A 17,887-nucleotide genomic window follows, 5' to 3' on the forward strand; every position below is an offset into this window, starting at 1 on the left:
CCCCGCCTCATGTAATGATGCGGCCTGGCCCTCTGTCACCGCCACACATGGCTGCCTGGTGCTGACGCAGGGGGAAGCTGTCTTGTGGCTGCCAGCCCAGCTCCAGGCTCAATGAGAAAGGCCACCCGATAACCTCAACGCATGCACTCGGGTGCACAGGCCGGGGAGGGGGGCATGGGTGGGCGATGCCGGGTAGGAGTGCTCCCCCAGCAGGCGGCACCCTTTCCTAAGCAGGTCCCTAGCCGCCTTCTCTGTGAGGCAGCCTTCTGCCGCTGAAGCTCAGGGCTGAGGCAGTCCGTTGCTCGTGTCCTGGGAGCTTCAGACAGACCTCAGGGACCAGCATCCCACTGTGCTCCCTCCCCACGGCCCCTGTGATTCTCCCATGAGGCCCACTGATGGAACCTAGGACAGGCACTGCCCATCCTCCAGTGACAGAGGACCACAGTGACTCCTTTCCAGCGGAGGCCGATGGAGTCCCGAACCTAAGGCCATTGATCTGCCTATGTGGAACGCTTCTCCCGCGGCACAGATGGTTCTACCCAAGCGGAGGCTGCCATGTGAGTCTGAAGGGTGTCTTTGCAGAACCAGTAAGGGCAAACACAGCACAAAGGCCTGTCCTGTAGCCCCTTGCGGCACACCTGTCTGGGCGCACCCCACACTCACTACTCAGCTGAGCCTCCCAATGTCACCCAGAGCCCCCTTCCTCACCCTTGGGTCCTGGTCAAGGTCAGTTTGGGGGACTCCCGCCCTGCCCCCCTCACTTAGCACAGTACCAGCCCCTCCTCCGGGGTGGAAGCTAATGTCTGACCCTCTGCCTGACTTCTCTTCCTGCCTGTGTTGTTAAATACATTGACCCTAGAGCCTCAGGAAGAGGGGTGGAGGGGAAGGGGTGTCATGTGACCAAGGACAAGGAGGACACGCCTGACCGTGCTCAGCTTGCTTTCTCGTCTTCCCAGCCTAGGATCCCTCCTGGGCCCACAATTAAGATGAGTCTTTCCACACTGGTAACGTAAGCGAGACCTTCCCTGACAGGCATGTCCACAGAGCCATTTATTTCCCCAGTGGCTCGGGATTCTGACAAGCTGGCACATAACTTCAGCCCGGACTCAACAGCTCCTACCCAGTGAATCACTCATAGAAGGTCCTCCCTCCCCCTCCCCTCCCTCCCCCTCCCCTCCCCCAGCCTCCCCTCCTCTCCCCCTCCCCTCCCTCCCCCTCCCCTCCCCCTCCCCTCCCCCAGCCTCCCCTCCTCTCCCCCTCCCCTCCCTCCCCCTCCCCTCCCCCAGCCTCCCCTCCTCCCCCTCCCCTCCCTCCCTTTTTCCACCCTCCCCTCCTCCCCCTCCCTTTCCCCACCCTCCCCTCCTCCCCTCCTCCTCCCTTTCCCCACCCTCCCCTCCCTCCCCCACCCCTCCCCCTGTCTCCCCTCCCTCCCTCCCCACCTCTCCTAGAGGTTGGTTCAAGGACTTACACACCAGCCCTGTTGAGGAAGGAGGGCTGCACCTCCTGAGCAACCAGAGCAGTTAGAGGTAGCTGTGAGGGTTTCCCCCAAACACGAGTTGCTTTGACTTGGTCATGAACCGCAGTCTAGCAGCACAGAAGACCCTGTTCTACCACACAACCCCAGACACTCCCATTTCCCTCAAGGGTTCCACACAGAGCAACAAATTCAAAGCCCTGTTCGCTTCCCCAGCAATGGCTGCCATCGCAGCAGAGAAGCAGCTAGCAAGTCCTGCTCACTCGCAGAAGGGGAGCATAGGGAATCGGGCCGGTGGAGATGGCCCTGCCTCTGGCCTGCCCCACCCGTGACTCAGGGTAATGGCCAAGCAACCCTTCTAGCCTCGCTGTACTTTTCTAGGAGGCACCGCCCTGCTCACCCCCCCCCCTTCCCGCCCCCTGCGGACTCTGCTCCTGCCCGCAGGCAGGCAGCCACCATTCTGTGTCTCCCCGTGAATCTCAGGAGACAGTACTTGCACAGGGCCCCTCACCATCTTCCCACTGGGCCTCATGGGTCCCACCACTGACAGAGGCTGCCCCAAACTTGCCATACACATGTCATGCGCCTGCCCACAGGCCCTCAGGCTCAGGTGTCAAACCACACAGAGCTATGTGCTGTTTCTGTCACTCCAGGGAACAGCCAGTCCTAAAGTGCACAAGTATTTCTCAGACACTCAGAGGGAAAAATATCACAGTTCCGCTTAGCATTGCTTCTTTTTACTGAGAGTTCTCTTCAGAATGTGTAGATACAGACTTCTATAATACATCACTCTCGGGCTGTGAAATAAACTGGCTACAGCCGTAACACCCAGGCGGCCGAAAGCAAAGGTGACATCCCCAGAGGATGTGGTGTGGCTATGGGCGACTGCTCCACACGGCACGGCACCGATTAAAACGTGTGCTTGTGAGAATGGCGCAAACTGTGCACTAAACACAGAAGCAGAGCAGGAACTGAACAACGCCCTTCAAGGATGCCGAGTCTGACCTCATAAAGCAGCTGGTTTCACTTTTATTCTTTACTTGGTGGCAACAGCAGCAGAACCCCCTGAAAAATAAGACTCTGGGCCAGCAAGGTGGCTCAGTGGGCAAAGGTGCCGCTGCCAAGCCCGAGGATCGCAGTTTGATCCCCAGAACCCACACGATAGAAGGATAAAGCCAGGAACTGTGTGCTCTGACCTCCACACAGGGGCTGTGGCATGTAGGTGACCATACACATACTACAAATAAGTGTAAAAATCACAACTAATGTCCAACAAGGAAGCTAGCCACAGAATGTCCTCTTGGACTCAGAGCATCACACTAGCCACGCCCCTGCTCCCAAGCCGCAGAGTCCATCATGGAGGAGGGGCTTAAGAGACTGAACTAGCCAGAGGCGGGGTGGGGGCGGGGGCGGGGGCGGGGCTTCAGAACACGACAAAACCATGGTGCTCATGGACTCAGAGCACACAGCTGCAGCGGTTGCCTACACAAGATCAAGCCAGTCAGAATCCCAGCGTGCGCAGGGAGGAGCTATGGGCAGCTGATTGCTGCTGGAAGAGAAGTAGGGTTTTTAAGAGTGTAGGCTGACCATGCCCCAGTGGATGGTCCCACACCCATGAGTTAGCCCCGAAACTCCTCTTCACAGACATCGTCAGAGACTGTCACACACCTCTTCTCACCAAGATTCCCTTGCACTTGAGGGCAGAGCTAAGGTGTCAAGATTACCGCCACCCCCACCCCCACCCCCACCCCCCAGTCTGCTCTGAGACCAGGCTGGCAGAAAAACTGATCTAACAAAATGGTGCGTGTGGCACGCCCAGCCCGACCCGCAGGACAGACGGCAACCACACGAGGATTCTTCTCAGATCACACTTTATTGGAGCACTTCTTGGTTGAAGGGAGAGCTGAAGGTGAGGGGCTGCTAAGTATGAGGAAGAACGCTATGGGCCACCGCCATATGCGGAAGCGCCGTCCTCCACCGCCTTATCGCGGAAGCTCAGCCAAGGATTTTCATTTCCTCACTCCCCGTGCCAGATCACAATTAGCTGCCGCTTTCCCGGTTTTTCAGGATGCTCAGGGACAGCGGTATTATGACCCTATACCATATAAACAGTTAAAAGATCTGGTTGAAGCCACAAGAACATATGGAGTGAACGTCAACTATACTCGGGCGTTATTAAGCAGATTAGCTTCTCAAGCCATGACACCGGCAGATTGGTTTGAGATAGCGAAAGCCTGTCTTTCCACGGGGCAATATTTAGATTTCAGATCCCATGTTACGGATAGAGCCCACGCACAAGCTAGGGTCAATGTACAACAAGGGAATCAACATTGGTCAGCTGACATGCTGTTGGTGCAAGAACAAGTGGATGCACTTTGGCAATTAGCTCAATTAGGTTGTGAATGGAAAAATCCTGGATTGTGTATGGATAACTAGTGTGCCTTTCCATAATGTTTCCCATGCTGCTGAATTATCTCGAAATCTGTCCCAATATCTAGCAGGAAAGTGGTCAGAAGAGTTTGATGAATTGGTTCAACAGCTAAGACAAGAGATCGTGAAGTTTAATGCCACCCGAGTGGACCTTTCCTTCGCAGGAGGATTTTCGTCCTGGATTGCGTCAGCTTTTTCCCACTTTAAGGAATGGGTGGGGGTGGGGATGTTTGGCATTTTTCTTATGGCCGGGTGCTGTTTTTGTCTCTGGCTCATTTGTAGACTCAGGGCCCAGCATGCAAGGGATCGAAAATTAGTTGCACGGGCCCTTATGGCCTTGGATTCTGGAGTGTCTCCACAGGCTTGGCTTACAGCCCTTAAGGAATAATACCTCTAACACACAGCCATTGCACCCCTAGAGCCTTGTAAGGCTCATTGCACTAGGGTTGGTGTGGGTCAAGATTGCTTGCTCCTCCCCTAAAGAGCAGATAGGACCTCTCTACGTGGCCTTTGCACCCCCTGGGGAATAATACCACCCCATTGCACTGGGGAAGGCACAAAGTAAAGGTTCCATTGCACAGGAGAAGGTGTGCCATCTATGATTACGGCGTCCCTTGATCGGTCTTCACATCATGAGGTGAGGACCTGAACGGGAATAAGACCATCTTTCATTGCTCTGCTCATATTAAAATAAAAAGGGGGAACTGTGGGCAGCCGCCAGCAGAACACCATTACAAGATGGCGAACTTCCTCCTTCTTGCACCCTCGGTGCCTTACCTTATTTGGGCATATGCCTGCCTGATGGTAGTACTCTGGTGCGGTGCGCTTGCTCGTTCCCTAGCCAATGCCGTGGCTCCAATGCTGTGGCGAGGTCCTCTGAGCCTATGAGATTGCGACCCGTTGCCTAGTAGCATATATAAGCAGCTGTTTTTCCTCCCCGGGGCCCCTCACCTTCAGCTCTCCCTTCAACCAAGAAGTGCTCCAATAAAGTGTGATCTGAGAAGAATCCTCGTGTGGTTGCCGTCTGTCCTGCGGGTCGGGCTGGGCGCGCCACAGGTGCGTACAATGTAGGGCCCGGAAACTTACACTTAAAACTTGACAAAAGCTTAAAAAGGGATTTTAAAAACAAAAGAACAGAGACAAGCAAGGCTTCTTGGTTGCAGCATTTTTCTCAGTTGGGCTCTGTTTTGCTAGAGACAAGCAGAGATTTATTCGGCTCCTTTAAGGGAGATTTCCTGACTCAACATAAGCGGCAAACCCTGCTAACAACTTAATGTTGTGTACGAGAGCTGGCAATGGCAGTAACCACATCTCCAAGCAGGCAGCATGCTGCTGTACGACAGCGTAGACCAAGCAGTGAGCACAGCTCTCAGTGCTGACGGTAAATGTACCCCCGCCGTCTTGGATAGATGGCAGCTAATACAGCTGTGGCTGTCATTTTAGCAATGTTCTTTAGCAGATAAAAGACTCACGGCAAGAAAAAGATGAAGATTTACAGTAAAGACAGATTAAGATAAGGAAAAACCTCTAAAGGTTTACAGTGTGTTGTAACATAATACGTAGGCTTGGGAGAGAAAAAGAAACAGGATAAAGTAGTTTAAAAGAAAAAAAAAATAGAAAGAAAGAGAGTAACTGAGTGTGGTGGCACATGCCTTTAATTCCAGCACTCGGGAGGCAGAAGCAAGCAAATCTCTGTGATTTCAAAGCGAACCTGGTATACAGAGTTAATTCTAGGGACAGGCAAAAGTTACACAAAGAAATCGTGTCTCAATAAATGAATAATAGGAGTAGAAGAAATAGAGTAATTAAAAGCCACGTAAAGATGGAAAGCACAGAGAGAGTCTGGATACTGCATGCTACTGTGTTGTCTTAGTATTGTTTGACTGCTGAGGAAACAGCAACAACTGTTAAAAGAAATACTGCTAAATTATTCCAATTTACATATTTTAATAATGCTTTGACTTCCAAATTTAAGTCTAACAACAGGTTACTGGGGGAAAGGATTTCTATTTTTGTTTCCACAGAAAATGAACAGCTGTGGATTCCTTCCAGACTAACACGGTTTGATCAAGCCAGACCCCCTGAAACAGCATCCCAGGTGATCCAACATTCAAAACTGTTGGGACAAGGCAGCCTTGCAGACTACAGCCAAGATTTCATCTTCTTAGGATCCCCATGACAGCGCCCCCTACCAGCAGGAAGTAGTTTGGAAAGAACGACGCCCAAATTCCCAAATTGTTTATAAATGTTTCCTTTCATCTATATGGGGTGGTTATAAATGGTTAATGATCACAACCAATCTCTCTTTAAAGGTAAGAAAGGGATTATGGTATGGATATGAATACTTTGTTTTAGAATGGATTTTCCTTTATTGATACAATTTAAGGTCAATGTTGTGACGTGTATATTCTCCTCTTGTTTAGGTATTGTGTTTATGTAGCTCATTTAGAAATGCAGTGTATAGTTAGCACACATTATAGACCTGTCTAGCTCTGGGGTTTCTGCTTCACTACTTTCTTCACGCTGTGAAGCTTTGCTTCTCATGCTGTGCCCAACTCTACGGCCAAACTCAGCATCTCTCTGCCTCCAGTGTCGTCCAAAGCAAGGAACTGCCTCTGCCTCTGCCTGCCTCTGCCTCTGCCTGCCTCTGCCTGCCTCTGCCTCTGCCTCTGCCTCTGCCTGCCTCTGCCTCTGCCTCTGCCTGCCTCTGCCTCTGCCTCTGCCTGCCTCTGCCTCTGCCTCTGCCTCTGCCTCTGCCTCTGCCTGCCTCTGCCTCTGCCTCTGCCTCTGCCTCTGCCTCTGCCTCTGCCTCTGCCTGCCTCTGCCTGCCTCTGCCTGCCTCTGCCTCTGCCTCTGCCTGCCTCTGCCTCTGCCTGCCTCTGCCTCTGCCTCTGCCTCTGCCTCTGCCTCTGCCTCTGCCTCTGCCTCTGCCTCTGCCTCTGCCTGCCTCTGCCTCTGCCTCTGCCTCTGCCTCTGCGGAAGGAGTCGTGCTGACTGGGAACCTCAGACATGGATCCAAGGAGGAAAGTTCTGTCCTGTTCATGGTTCCAGGAGGTTTTGTCTCTAGGGAGCACATGATAGAGAAGCCCCCACCATGGCGGCAGGACACAGACTAAGGGTCAGAATTCGATAAAGATCTCCACAGTCCCACCACCTTCCAACGGTCTTTCCAAGTTTTTAACTCATCAACAGATTAAGCTGTCCACTGTGTCTCAACCCCTCTGGGAACAAAGACCCTCACAGACACACTCAGGCAGACTTCGCCAAGATCAGTCTTCACAAGAGACACGCATAGGGAGGGCGTGGCCACCCCTACAAATCCCACTGGGCTGCTCTACAACACACATCTTCTCCCTTTCCTCTCTCCCTTCTGGCGCTGCCTCTGGACCCCCTTCTAGCATACTGAGCAATTCCTCCAACCTTGTACATGGCACTTACCGTGTAGCCCTTGACAGCTGGCCCCCATCTATGCTCAGTAACACGCCTACCCTCGCCTCTACTCACACAGGGCCGATGCAAGTGATGTGAGTCAGAGCACTAGGAGGCGTGCCTCTAAGAGCCGACTGGGAGTTCCCCAGTCCTCCATCCCACTAGGGGGCGCCACAAAGCCCGGTCTTTGCTTCCCCACCCTCTGCCCTGTGAGGCCACAGCAGGGCCCTCCGCAGGCCTGAGCCTGGAACTGCCCAGCCGTCAGAACCCTGAGAACTGGCCTTCGGTTCTCTGTGCGCACCCCAGCGTGTGGTGTGGTGTTTTCTTGAACACCACAGACACCTTCAAGGAGACACGACCAGCCCCCCTGGCCAGGGCTGAGGAGGGGCCGCTTGGTTTGCTTTTCCCACGTAGACACACAGTTGGCAGGCATGTCTGAAATGAGCGAGAGAAGCTCATCCCTCCCCATGCCCTGAGCCATCTCTGAGCCTTGCAGGTTAGGGTACTGGTAAAAAAGGGAACCTGCCCCTGGCTGGCAACACTCTGTCCTCTTTCTTTCCAGCCCAATTCTCGGATCAGCCGGATGTGAGAAGGCTCTTCACAAAGAAAGACATTTCATTCTCCTCACAGGAACCACAGAGCAAAGATTTGATCTGATGGGCGGCGTCCACGCTAAAGGCTTACACACCAGTGCCTCAGGAGCCGAGTCACCCTCCACGAGCCAGCCTTAGACCAGGTAGTGTCCTGTGCTAGAAAGTAGGTATCATCTGGGCAGTGTGGGACACACCTATAACCCAGCACAGCACTCAGGGGCTGAGGCAGGAGGATTCCCAAGAGTGGAGCCATGCTGCTACAGAGTAAGACTCTAGTCAAAGAAATGAAGGGAGGGGGGAGGGAGAGATGGAGAGAGGGAAGGAGGGGGGAGGGGGAGGGGGAGAGAGGGAGTGAGGGAGAGAGGGAAGGAGGAAAGGAAGAATAAAAAAACACACATTGCTTAATTCAACAGAAATAAAAATGCAAACTGCATTCAAAGGGCCGATCTAGAGACTCGAGCATGTGGCATCCTGCGCGGGTCTGAGAGAAGAGGCCTGATGAAGTTAAGGACAAGACAGAGTCTGGGCTAGAGAGACAACCCGACAATTCACCCCACAACTTTAAAACTTGAAATGCTCACTTGAATTCCAGAAGACACACTTGCATTCTTACCAGAATCACTTCAAAAACAAGCGGGACCAGTTTGCTTTCTTCCACAAGCCTGTGGGGGGAGGAAAGGGGGGGTGAGTACATGTGAGCTAGTACACCTTCAAACCGCTAGCCTAACAGGTGGCAGAAGCCCCCCCCCCCCCCCCCCCCCCGTCTAACTACTCAGACTCTGATGGAGAAACAGTCTAAGTAAATACATGGTGACTTTAACACACAGAACTCCAGCAATCACACATCACATGAGACATCTTCGTGGCCATCATATTATTGCTATTTTAATGTGGAAATTAATTAAAATTCACAATCATTATAAAGACAGCCAACCAAGGTAATGCCGGGTGAAATAATGTATCTGGTCCTCACTGCACGCAGAACCACTGGCATGTGACACCGTCATTTTTTATCTCTGCCCTGTTAGCTGTCTTCTCAGCATAAATAAATTAATGCACAATGAATTTTAATGGCCTTTAATTTTTAAAAAATTGGACACCAATCACCCAGTCTACTCTAGGCACTTTCTCTCGTCAAATCTGGTTACAAATTGTCATCAGTTACAACAGAATAATTATTTCATGAGATTTCAGAGAAAGTTGCCAGATGAAACCAGAACTATCCAAGTCATTCGGGGTTTACGAAGCTTGACAATCTGGGGCCGGGGACACAGCTCGGTGGTAATAACACTGAGAGCTACAAAAGGTAATTTTAAGGAACAAAGTGAAACAGTGTTTCTATTTCTAAGCACCCCTTTAGTCCAAGGTAGGGTAGGTGCTTCTCCGGTGACAGGCCAGACAGTAGGTACTGGACGCTGTGCAGCCTCTCAGTCTCTATAGCAACCATAGCTCGGTCAAAGAACGTTCAGAGCAGCTGTGACTGATGCTGAAACAGACAGGCTGCGAACCAATAAAACTTCATTCTCCAAATGGGCCACTCTGGGGCCACAGGCTAAAGCTCTACTTTGGTTAATAACGGTCCTATATTTGGCTGCTGGAGAGATGGCTCAGTGGTTAAGAGCACATACTGATCTTGCAGAGAGTCCACATTCAGGTCCTAGCACCTACACTGGGCAGCTCACAGTGGCCTTTAGCTCCAACTTTAAGGGATCCAACGGCCTCTGTAGGCATCTACACACACAACCACATACGCCCACCATACACAATTATTAAAAATAAATCTCAAAAAAATGCTCTTTTAAAATATCTTGTTAGAATCTATTCTGTGGAATGAGTCGACCATATTGCCTCTGTTGTAGACATACACTGTTTGAATCAGACAGTACCAGGCAGGTAGAAACAGGGCTGCAGTATCTCCCCACACCCAGGAGCTTGTCTGTCTGCGATAATACACAAATACAAGAAGTGTCTGTGAAACTAACAAGAGGCATTTCAGTGAGAGTAACGTGAGAGCAGCCGTGAGTGATGCTGAAACAGACAGGCTGGGTACCAATAAAACTTTATTCTCCAAATGGGCACAAGAGACATGGACTTCCCAGGCTGAAACACAGTGTTGGCACAAGTGAATATGATCACCACACTCCTCCCCTCACGGAGGGTAAGAGCACGGAGGGGTGACCTGGGCATGTGACGGGATGCCAGTCAGCAAAGGCAAAGGACGGAAGCTGTCGCTGGTGACGATGCTCAATCGGGCAGAGACACGCACTGCGCACTGCGGGAGGCTGCACGTGGTGGCCAGGCTCACACAATCCCAGACTGGGGGAGGCTGAAGCAGCGGGATCAAGAGGACAGGGCCGGTCTGTCTGGTGCTCAAGGGGAGATGCCATATTCAGTGAAGAAAACACTGCAAGACCTCACTGCTGTTGGTTGTTTTGCTTTTAGTTTTTCTCTTTATTCTTTGAGGGGCTGGCCATGAATACACGGAGGCTTGTTCTTACTTATGAGTGCCTGGCCCTAGCTTGGCTTTTCTTAAATTATCCATCTATCTTTTGCCTTCGGGCTTTTATTTTTCTCTATTTCTCTATTTCTTTCTTATTCTGTGTCTGGCTGTGTGACTGGCTGGCTGGCTGACTGGCTGGATGGGTGGCTGTGTGGCTGTGTGGCTGGGTGGCTGACTGGCTGTGTGGCTGGCTGTGTGGCTGGGTGGCTGGGTGGCTGTGTGGCTGGCTGGCTGGCTGGCTGGCTGGGTGGCTGTGTGGCTGGCTGACTGACTGGCTGGCTGACTGACTGGCTGGCTGTGTGGCTGGCTGGCTGTGTGGCTGGCTGGCTGTGTGACTGGCTGTATGGCTGGCTGGCTGGGTGGCTGACTGGCTATGTGGCTGACTGGGTGGCTGTGTGGCTGACTGGCTATGTGGCTGGCTGTGTGGCTGGCTGACTGACTGGCTGGCTGACTGACTGGCTGGCTGACTGACTGGCTGGCTGACTGACTGGCTGACTGGCTGGCTGGCTGACTGACTGGCTGGCTGTGTGGCTGGCCCCTGGCAACCTCCTCTCCTTGTTCTTGCTCCTTTTTCCTCTCAGATTTCTCCTCCCGTTTCCTCTCCCTGCCTGCCATCCCTGCCTAGCCTTTCCTGCCTAGCTGTTGACCGTTCAGCTCTTAATTAGATCAATCATATGTTTTAGGCAGACAGAGTTAAACAGATGCAGCATAAAAGAATGCAATACATCTTTGCACCACTAAACAAATTTCCACAGCCATAAACAAATCCAACATGTTTTAAAATAATATTCCACAACACACATGGAATCTAAGAAGTCACACTCAAAGATGTAGAGAGCAGGGGCCAGACCTGCTCCGGTTGGATGTGAAGCCAACCTCGCAGGAGGAAATTTTTGCCTGGCACTGTAAACCTGGTCAAAGGTACCTGGCTGGGGATGCTCATGTCCCTGGAGGCCAGGCAGGCAGCACAGTCAGACTCGTGTGTTACACAAAGCAAGAAGAGGGTGTAAGGTGAGAGGGAGGGGAGGAGGGGGAGGGCCCAGGAGTAGAAGAGGGAGCTGGGGTGGACATGGTCAAGATACATTACATGCATGCAATTACCATACAAGAGGAAAACCTTCATAATAAAAAAGTGCCTGAAGTTAATCATTCATCCTTAAGTCATTCCCATTAGGTACCAGGCCAGCAATGAGAGAAGCAAGATGCTTGAAGCCAAGGCCTGGAACCACGATCCAGCTCCATCCAGGAGGAACACGGCTTCCCCCAGGGCCTCCTCCACCCACCTCTCCATCTTAGGCATCTGCGCTGTCCCCGGGACAGGCCTTGCCTCCTGAATCTAGACAGGGTAGTGATTGCTTTGACCCATGAGGTGGCATGGGCTGGTCATCTGTAATTTCCCCTTCTGTTATGGTATTTTAGGGAAACAAGTAACTACTAGAAATGTGGTTACATAAGACGATTCTTTTCCAAAGTCCATAGGCTCCATGGGCCAGAAATCTGGATCAAGGGCACAAGGGAGGCCTTGCCTTCGATCCCCAGTGATTGAGGCCACAGCTGGGAAGACAGGGGATGGGTGCCTAGGAGAGCTGAGGGTATGGGAAAGAACCCCACTCACAAGTCTTGCACGTGGTTTAAAATATCCTTGCTTAACTCTACTTGCTGGGGCATCTACCATGTCCCCTCTATGGGACCTGGACACGGCATGGTGGCTGGGAACCCAGAGCCAATGCCCAAGCAATAAGCCTGGGTAAGAAGCATTCCAACTAAAGAGATGGAAACCAGAGCAGACCCCTTTGCCGGTGGCGTGACATAGTCATGCTACTGTGGGCCCAGGTGGGAAAGGTCTACGCTGCTGTCTTTGTGGAACACATACTTCTTCAGCGTCCGTTTGTGACGCTGAAGTAGAGAGAACCCTCAGTCCGAGTAGCAGCGGTTCACAGAACTGGAGAGACAGTGACCCATGACGATCTGTGGTCACATAACAGCTTGTCACCAACTAAGAGCTGAAGGGTGCCCAGTTATGGGCTCTGTGCTCTCTGGGCATGCAGTTAGCTATGCATGCCTGGGGCATCCCTCAGAGGGGTCAAGTTTCTGCAGGAGGACTCGGGTCCCCATATGCTTTCTGGTTACCAGCCAAAGACTCCCAGTAAGTTCCTGCTGTAACTGGAGTTTAATTTAGGGTCAGAGCCTGGGCCCACACAGTTCCAATAAGCTAAGTTCAGCCACCCTTCCCCTATACCAATCAAGGAAATAATTAATAGTGAAAGGTAGAAAAGGGTGATTTATTCAAGGAGACCACAATGTGAAGACTAACAAATCAAGGGGTCCAGGGACCCCCAAGTCCATCTTCAGAGTCTGACCCGAGGCCTGGGTTTAAATAGATGGCAGGTGATATGCAGAGCTAAGGAGTCCTGGTCATCACCATCTGGGCTCTGCCTCTCCTGCAAGGAGCTCGGACAAGTCTCAGAAGTGTGTGTGTGTGTGTGTGTGTGTGTGTGTGTGTGTGTGTGTGTGTGCGCGTGCGTCTGACTGTCATGAGGGTCTAGCCTTTCCCTCCCTCCCTCCCTGCCCCACCCCCAGGATCTCTGGGTAAGTGTTATTCTTGGACTCCACAAATGTCTCTCTAGAGATATCTTCCAAGAGTTACCCCAGCCCTTGCCACGTGGTCCTCCTCATCTCCCAAGTCAGCAAAGGACCCATTCATGTGTGTCCAGTCCTTTGCAAGCTTCAAATCTCACTGACCTGAACCTGACCCTGAACTCTGGGCCAGATTTGAGGGGTCTGTGACCTTCTCTATATTTTATGGTCATTTTATTAGGGTTCTTAATTACAGCTCCGATAACCCCATACAGCTTTAAATTACTGTGTAAATGTAAAGCTGGGTGAGGGGCATCTTCCAGAGACTGGGAAGCTGCGCGGGCCTCACCCCACCTCACCCCACTCAGCTCCACCACACCTCTGCCTCCTTTTAAAAGAACAATTGTAAGTTCCTCCTCTGGAGACACTGCTCCTAGCCCATCTGTGAGCACACCGAGCCGAAGGCTCACACCAAGCTAGAGGCACAGTTGCTTAACATTCCAACAACATCGGTTGGGAGTTTTAGACTTTATTTTTATTCTGACTGAAGGAATAGTAGACTATAAACAAAGCTTTTTTGTTTACATAATTTACCAGTGTAGTGGGCCAGTGACAGCCATTTTAAATTAAAAATCTCCAACATCAAGCAGCATTTCAAATTATTTGTTCAGTGAGTCAGCTTCAAAAAGAAATGGCTTCTTAATGTTAAGTTACAGGGCAATATGTCGTCTACCATGAAAGCAATAATATTTGTGGCTTTTCTCCTTCAAACATCTGCCCTTCCTTGACATGCTTCTTAATTCACTTGCGGAGGATTGCAGGGATCTCACTGTGTGTGTGTGTGTGTCTGTGTGCGTGTCTGTGTGCGTGTGTGTGCATGTGTGTGTGTGTGTGTGTGTGTGTAAAATATATTTCACATACATACACAAATGTCAGAGTTGAGGTTTCCACGGTTTCAAACGCATGTTCATCTTGCAGAGACCCATCTGACCAAGCAGGGCAGTCCTTCCTGGAGGAAGTTCACACCCCAGGGGACACAAACTTACCGCTGAAGGCCGCACCCTCTGAGAAAACCTTAGCACCAGTCTACACTGGGAATCTCCCACGGCCAAAATGGTGGAAAGAATAACAATTTCCACAGGACCAAGTTTGGTCAGGTTAAAAGTAAATGTCTTCCAGCAGGAAGGACACAGGAGGAGAAGACGGGAGGGAATTCTATGTTACGCTAACATGGCACAGCCGAGCCGGCTGCGGGCACTTAACCCAGCTCTGGGATGAGCCACATCTGCTGAGTGACTTGAGGCTGTTCCTCATGGCACACACTGAAGGGGGAAGGGAAGGGAAGCTGCAGTCAGGGTGGCTTCCCCACAGTGGGCCGCACCCCACAGGCACCCCCAGTCACCCCTGGACACCAGATGCCATGATGCACCTCCGGGCCTTCCTCTCCGTCATTAGCGGAGGTCCCGGGCTCACCAGTCACACACCCTACTGCACAGTGCTGCGCTGTGGGGCCAGCGCCACACTCCATGGGCTCCATGCTCACCCTCTTTCTGGACTGGGTTCTGCAGCTGGTGACCTTCCCTGGTGACTATGACCCTGCTACAGGGTGAGGTGAGAAGACACTGAACAGAAACACAGCATCAGCGGCAGTAAGGACGGGGGGGGGGGGGGGGGGGAGTCCCCAAGCTGCACACACTGCCAGCAGTGTCCCCTTGCCTCCACATAGGAGCCCAGCAACAATAAACGAGTAACTAACTAACCAATATAATGAACGTTTCCCAACATGTGTTCAGTTTAACCAGCTATTCAGTTCCTTTTTTTTTTTTTGGTCTCCATTTACTTCATGAAATGTTTGGAGTACGGGGCTTGGAATCTACTTGCACTTGTGGTCAGGCTAAGTTTCTGCCTTTTCTCGACACTCAGTCAACAAACATGAAGCCGGCGATCCCCACGCACTGCGCACGAGGGTGCGTGAGAGACGCATTGACCGTTACAGGTGCTACAGCAGGTCAATACAGTCAGGTGTCTGTGGGAGTGAGATTCTACCATTCACAGGGCAGGGTGGGAGGCGCTGGGTCCTCTGCCGTCCGGAGAAGAAATCCAGGCACAAACAAGAATGTCTGACAGCAGATGGTGGACTGAGCTGTGATGGGAATTGCAGGAGGACCAGGGGAGGACAGGCCGCTCACGGGGTACAGGGAACAGCAGAAGCAAAAGGCAGCAGACCGCATCAGTGTGGCTGGGGTGAAGAAAAACAAGACGAAAGCAAAAGGTAGCTCAGAGAGAGCGGTGGGAAGACGCAGGAGGCCCGGAGGCCGGAGGGTTCACAGATCGCACTAGGGGAGCCTGGCATACTCAACACACACAGTTGTTCCTTCAAAGAGAGGCAGTTAAAATACACATTCAGGGAGCTGGAGAGATGGCTCAGTGGTGAAGAGCCTGACCTGTTCTTGCGGAGGACCCAGGTTCGGTCGCCAGCACCTACATCAGTTGGCTCCCTGTAACCCCGGCTCCAGAAGATCCAGTGTCCTCCTCGATGGGCACCGTGCTCACGCTGTGAATATAAGCTCGCGTAGCATATGAACCCACACATGCAAATTTCTAAAAATTGAGTGTTTTGTTTAAAACACAAGCTCGCTAGCTGAGATGAGGAGGAAGAAAGATGGTAGAGCCAAAGGCCGGGCTGAGGGGTGAGCCAGGAAGGTTCCAAGACACCCAGCTAGCCAGCCTGGCCAGCTTGCCGCCCAGGGGCTGAAAACCGTTGTTAGCTTTTTAAAGGACTGAAAGAAATCAAAAGATGTCTTTTTTAATACATGGAAATTACATGAAATTCATACATAAACACTGTAGTGAAACCCAGCCTGCTGTGCTGGGAGCTCTGTACTGTAGATCTGGGGGGGGGGGTAGAGGGTGGGGGAGCACTCGCCCAGCGTGTCAGGGTCTGGGGTTCAATCACCAGGGCTACAAGGAAGGAGGAGGAGAAGGAGGAGAAGAAGAAGAAATTGCTAAAATCAAAGCAAGGACCCACAGCAAGAGGCAAGCTGGGATGCATTAACAAGGCGTACCGCCCCATTGGCAGAACCTCAAACCCGATCACCTGCAGGGCAGGGGGGAGGGAGGAGACCTGAGCATGACAGACAGAGCTCTTGGTTGTCTGAGCAGTGGCCCACACTGACCCCCAGAGTGAGCACAGTCAGCTGCTCACTCGCCGGCGCTCCTGGGTGGTGGGTGCCTCTCCCTCAACCCTCCCAGAGACACAGGAGTACAGGAAGTAGCAACCCTGGGCCGTAACGGCCGGACGGCTGGACATGGGGTTCACAGATGCTGACACTTGCACCAAGGTAAGTGAGGAGAGCAAGTCTGAGTAAGTGGTGGCTCAATCGGAGAGGACTAAGGGCGGAACTTAGGGCATATCCCGGCTGACTTGGGGAGCTGGCTGACAAGTGGACAGGAATTTTATTAGGAGGAGACATGGCCACAGTGGCGGGGGGGGGGGGGCCAGCAAGGTCATGGAGAATCCTAGAGACATTGTGGGGGGAGATCAGCACAGTCATGGAGGATCCTACAGTGTGTCCGGGGGAGACCAGCACGATCACGGAGAATCCCACATCCTGCACATCCAGGCGCCTTCCGATTCCAGTTGAAGATGCAGTCCTTGCGCTAGACGATTTCACACCTGTAGTTTGCTCTCAGTGATTGTCTACAATGAACTCTTTTTAAAGCGTCCACACTGAGGCCACAGCCAGCTTTCTACCCACTGAGCTACAGCTGCAACCTTCGTCTACAATGACTGCTTAGGTGGTTTCCTTGTAAACCACACACCACTTCTGGCCCAGAGTAACTGCTTGGTGTTTGCATGACCTTGAACTCCCGCCTCTGCGGAAGAGAAAGTATCCCGCCGCCGGTGAAGGCACTCTGCTGGCCAGGCCAGTTCCCAGGGCAGGGAATCTGCACCAAGTGTAGCATCAGCCTCTTCTAAATGGGCTCACAGCTTCTGCAGGGCCGCACACAGGGCCAGAGCTCCGATGGGAGAACCTGCCACCCCCTGCTCAGGGGCTTCTTGTCTCTGCTGTAATTCTGTCTCACTGAAATCTAAATCTCATGCTGGTGCGCTGAAGGCAAACGTGGGGATTCTCCCCATCGCCGATAACATCTCCTCCCTCTGCCAGCTATCGAGAGAGAGAGAGAGAGAGAGAGAGAGAGAGAGAGAGAGAGGTATGTGGGGGGTGTGGGAAGGTGGTGTATGTGTGTGGGTGTGTGTGTGTGGAGGGTGGGGGGAAGGTAGCGTGTGTGTGGGTGTGTGTGCATGAGCTCAGAACACAACATCCAGGAGATAGTTCTCCAGCTCCATCCTTTTTTCCCACCCATGTCTGACACGATGCATCCAATGGAAACTTAGGGGAGGTTTGTTTCATTTCTAACCTGGGTCTGTCCCTGGCTTTGGGGGTGGATGTGGAAAAAAGAAAGTCTCATGAGCCTGCAAGGTACCTACCTTCCTCTATGAGGTTGGCTGAACTCAGATGTGAAAAGTTAACAAAATTAAAATATTTTTGTGCTTCTCTTATTTTTGTGAATAATTTCAACAGTTTTGCTTCTTGGACTGAAGATAAAATTAAGTTTGTCGAACACACACAGGCTGGCAATTATTAGGAAACATTAGAAATGCAGTCCATGACCTAACCTTGGTCACAAGGCAGCCTGTGAACCATCTGTCACCATATCGCACCAAAACAGCACGGAGCCCAATCCTATTAAGAGGCAGTCTGACCTAACATCCTGCAACCATGAGGTAAATCCTTACGAGTGTACAAACAGCCCCCTAGCTCCACCACAGAAGGCTACTAATGCCTGGAGCTGACATCTCCTGCATCCCTGTCACATGTC

General features: G+C 51.9%; 1 protein-coding gene across 1 annotated transcript in view; it reads right to left on the reverse strand.

Moving 5' to 3' along the window:
* The window catches only part of Ulk4 (unc-51 like kinase 4), a 275,914-nt gene that overhangs the window by 147,714 nt on the left and 110,313 nt on the right, over nucleotides 1-17,887 (reverse strand). Inside the window, exon 32 of the mRNA XM_051202614.1 lies at nucleotides 8,540-8,588. Coding sequence (XP_051058571.1) covers nucleotides 8,540-8,588 — 49 coding nt within the window. The remainder of the gene's footprint in view (nucleotides 1-8,539; nucleotides 8,589-17,887) is intronic.

The sequence above is a fragment of the Phodopus roborovskii genome, unplaced genomic scaffold (genome assembly GCF_943737965.1).
Source record: "Phodopus roborovskii unplaced genomic scaffold, PHOROB, whole genome shotgun sequence".
In the NCBI taxonomy this organism is placed as follows: domain Eukaryota; kingdom Metazoa; phylum Chordata; class Mammalia; order Rodentia; family Cricetidae; genus Phodopus; species Phodopus roborovskii.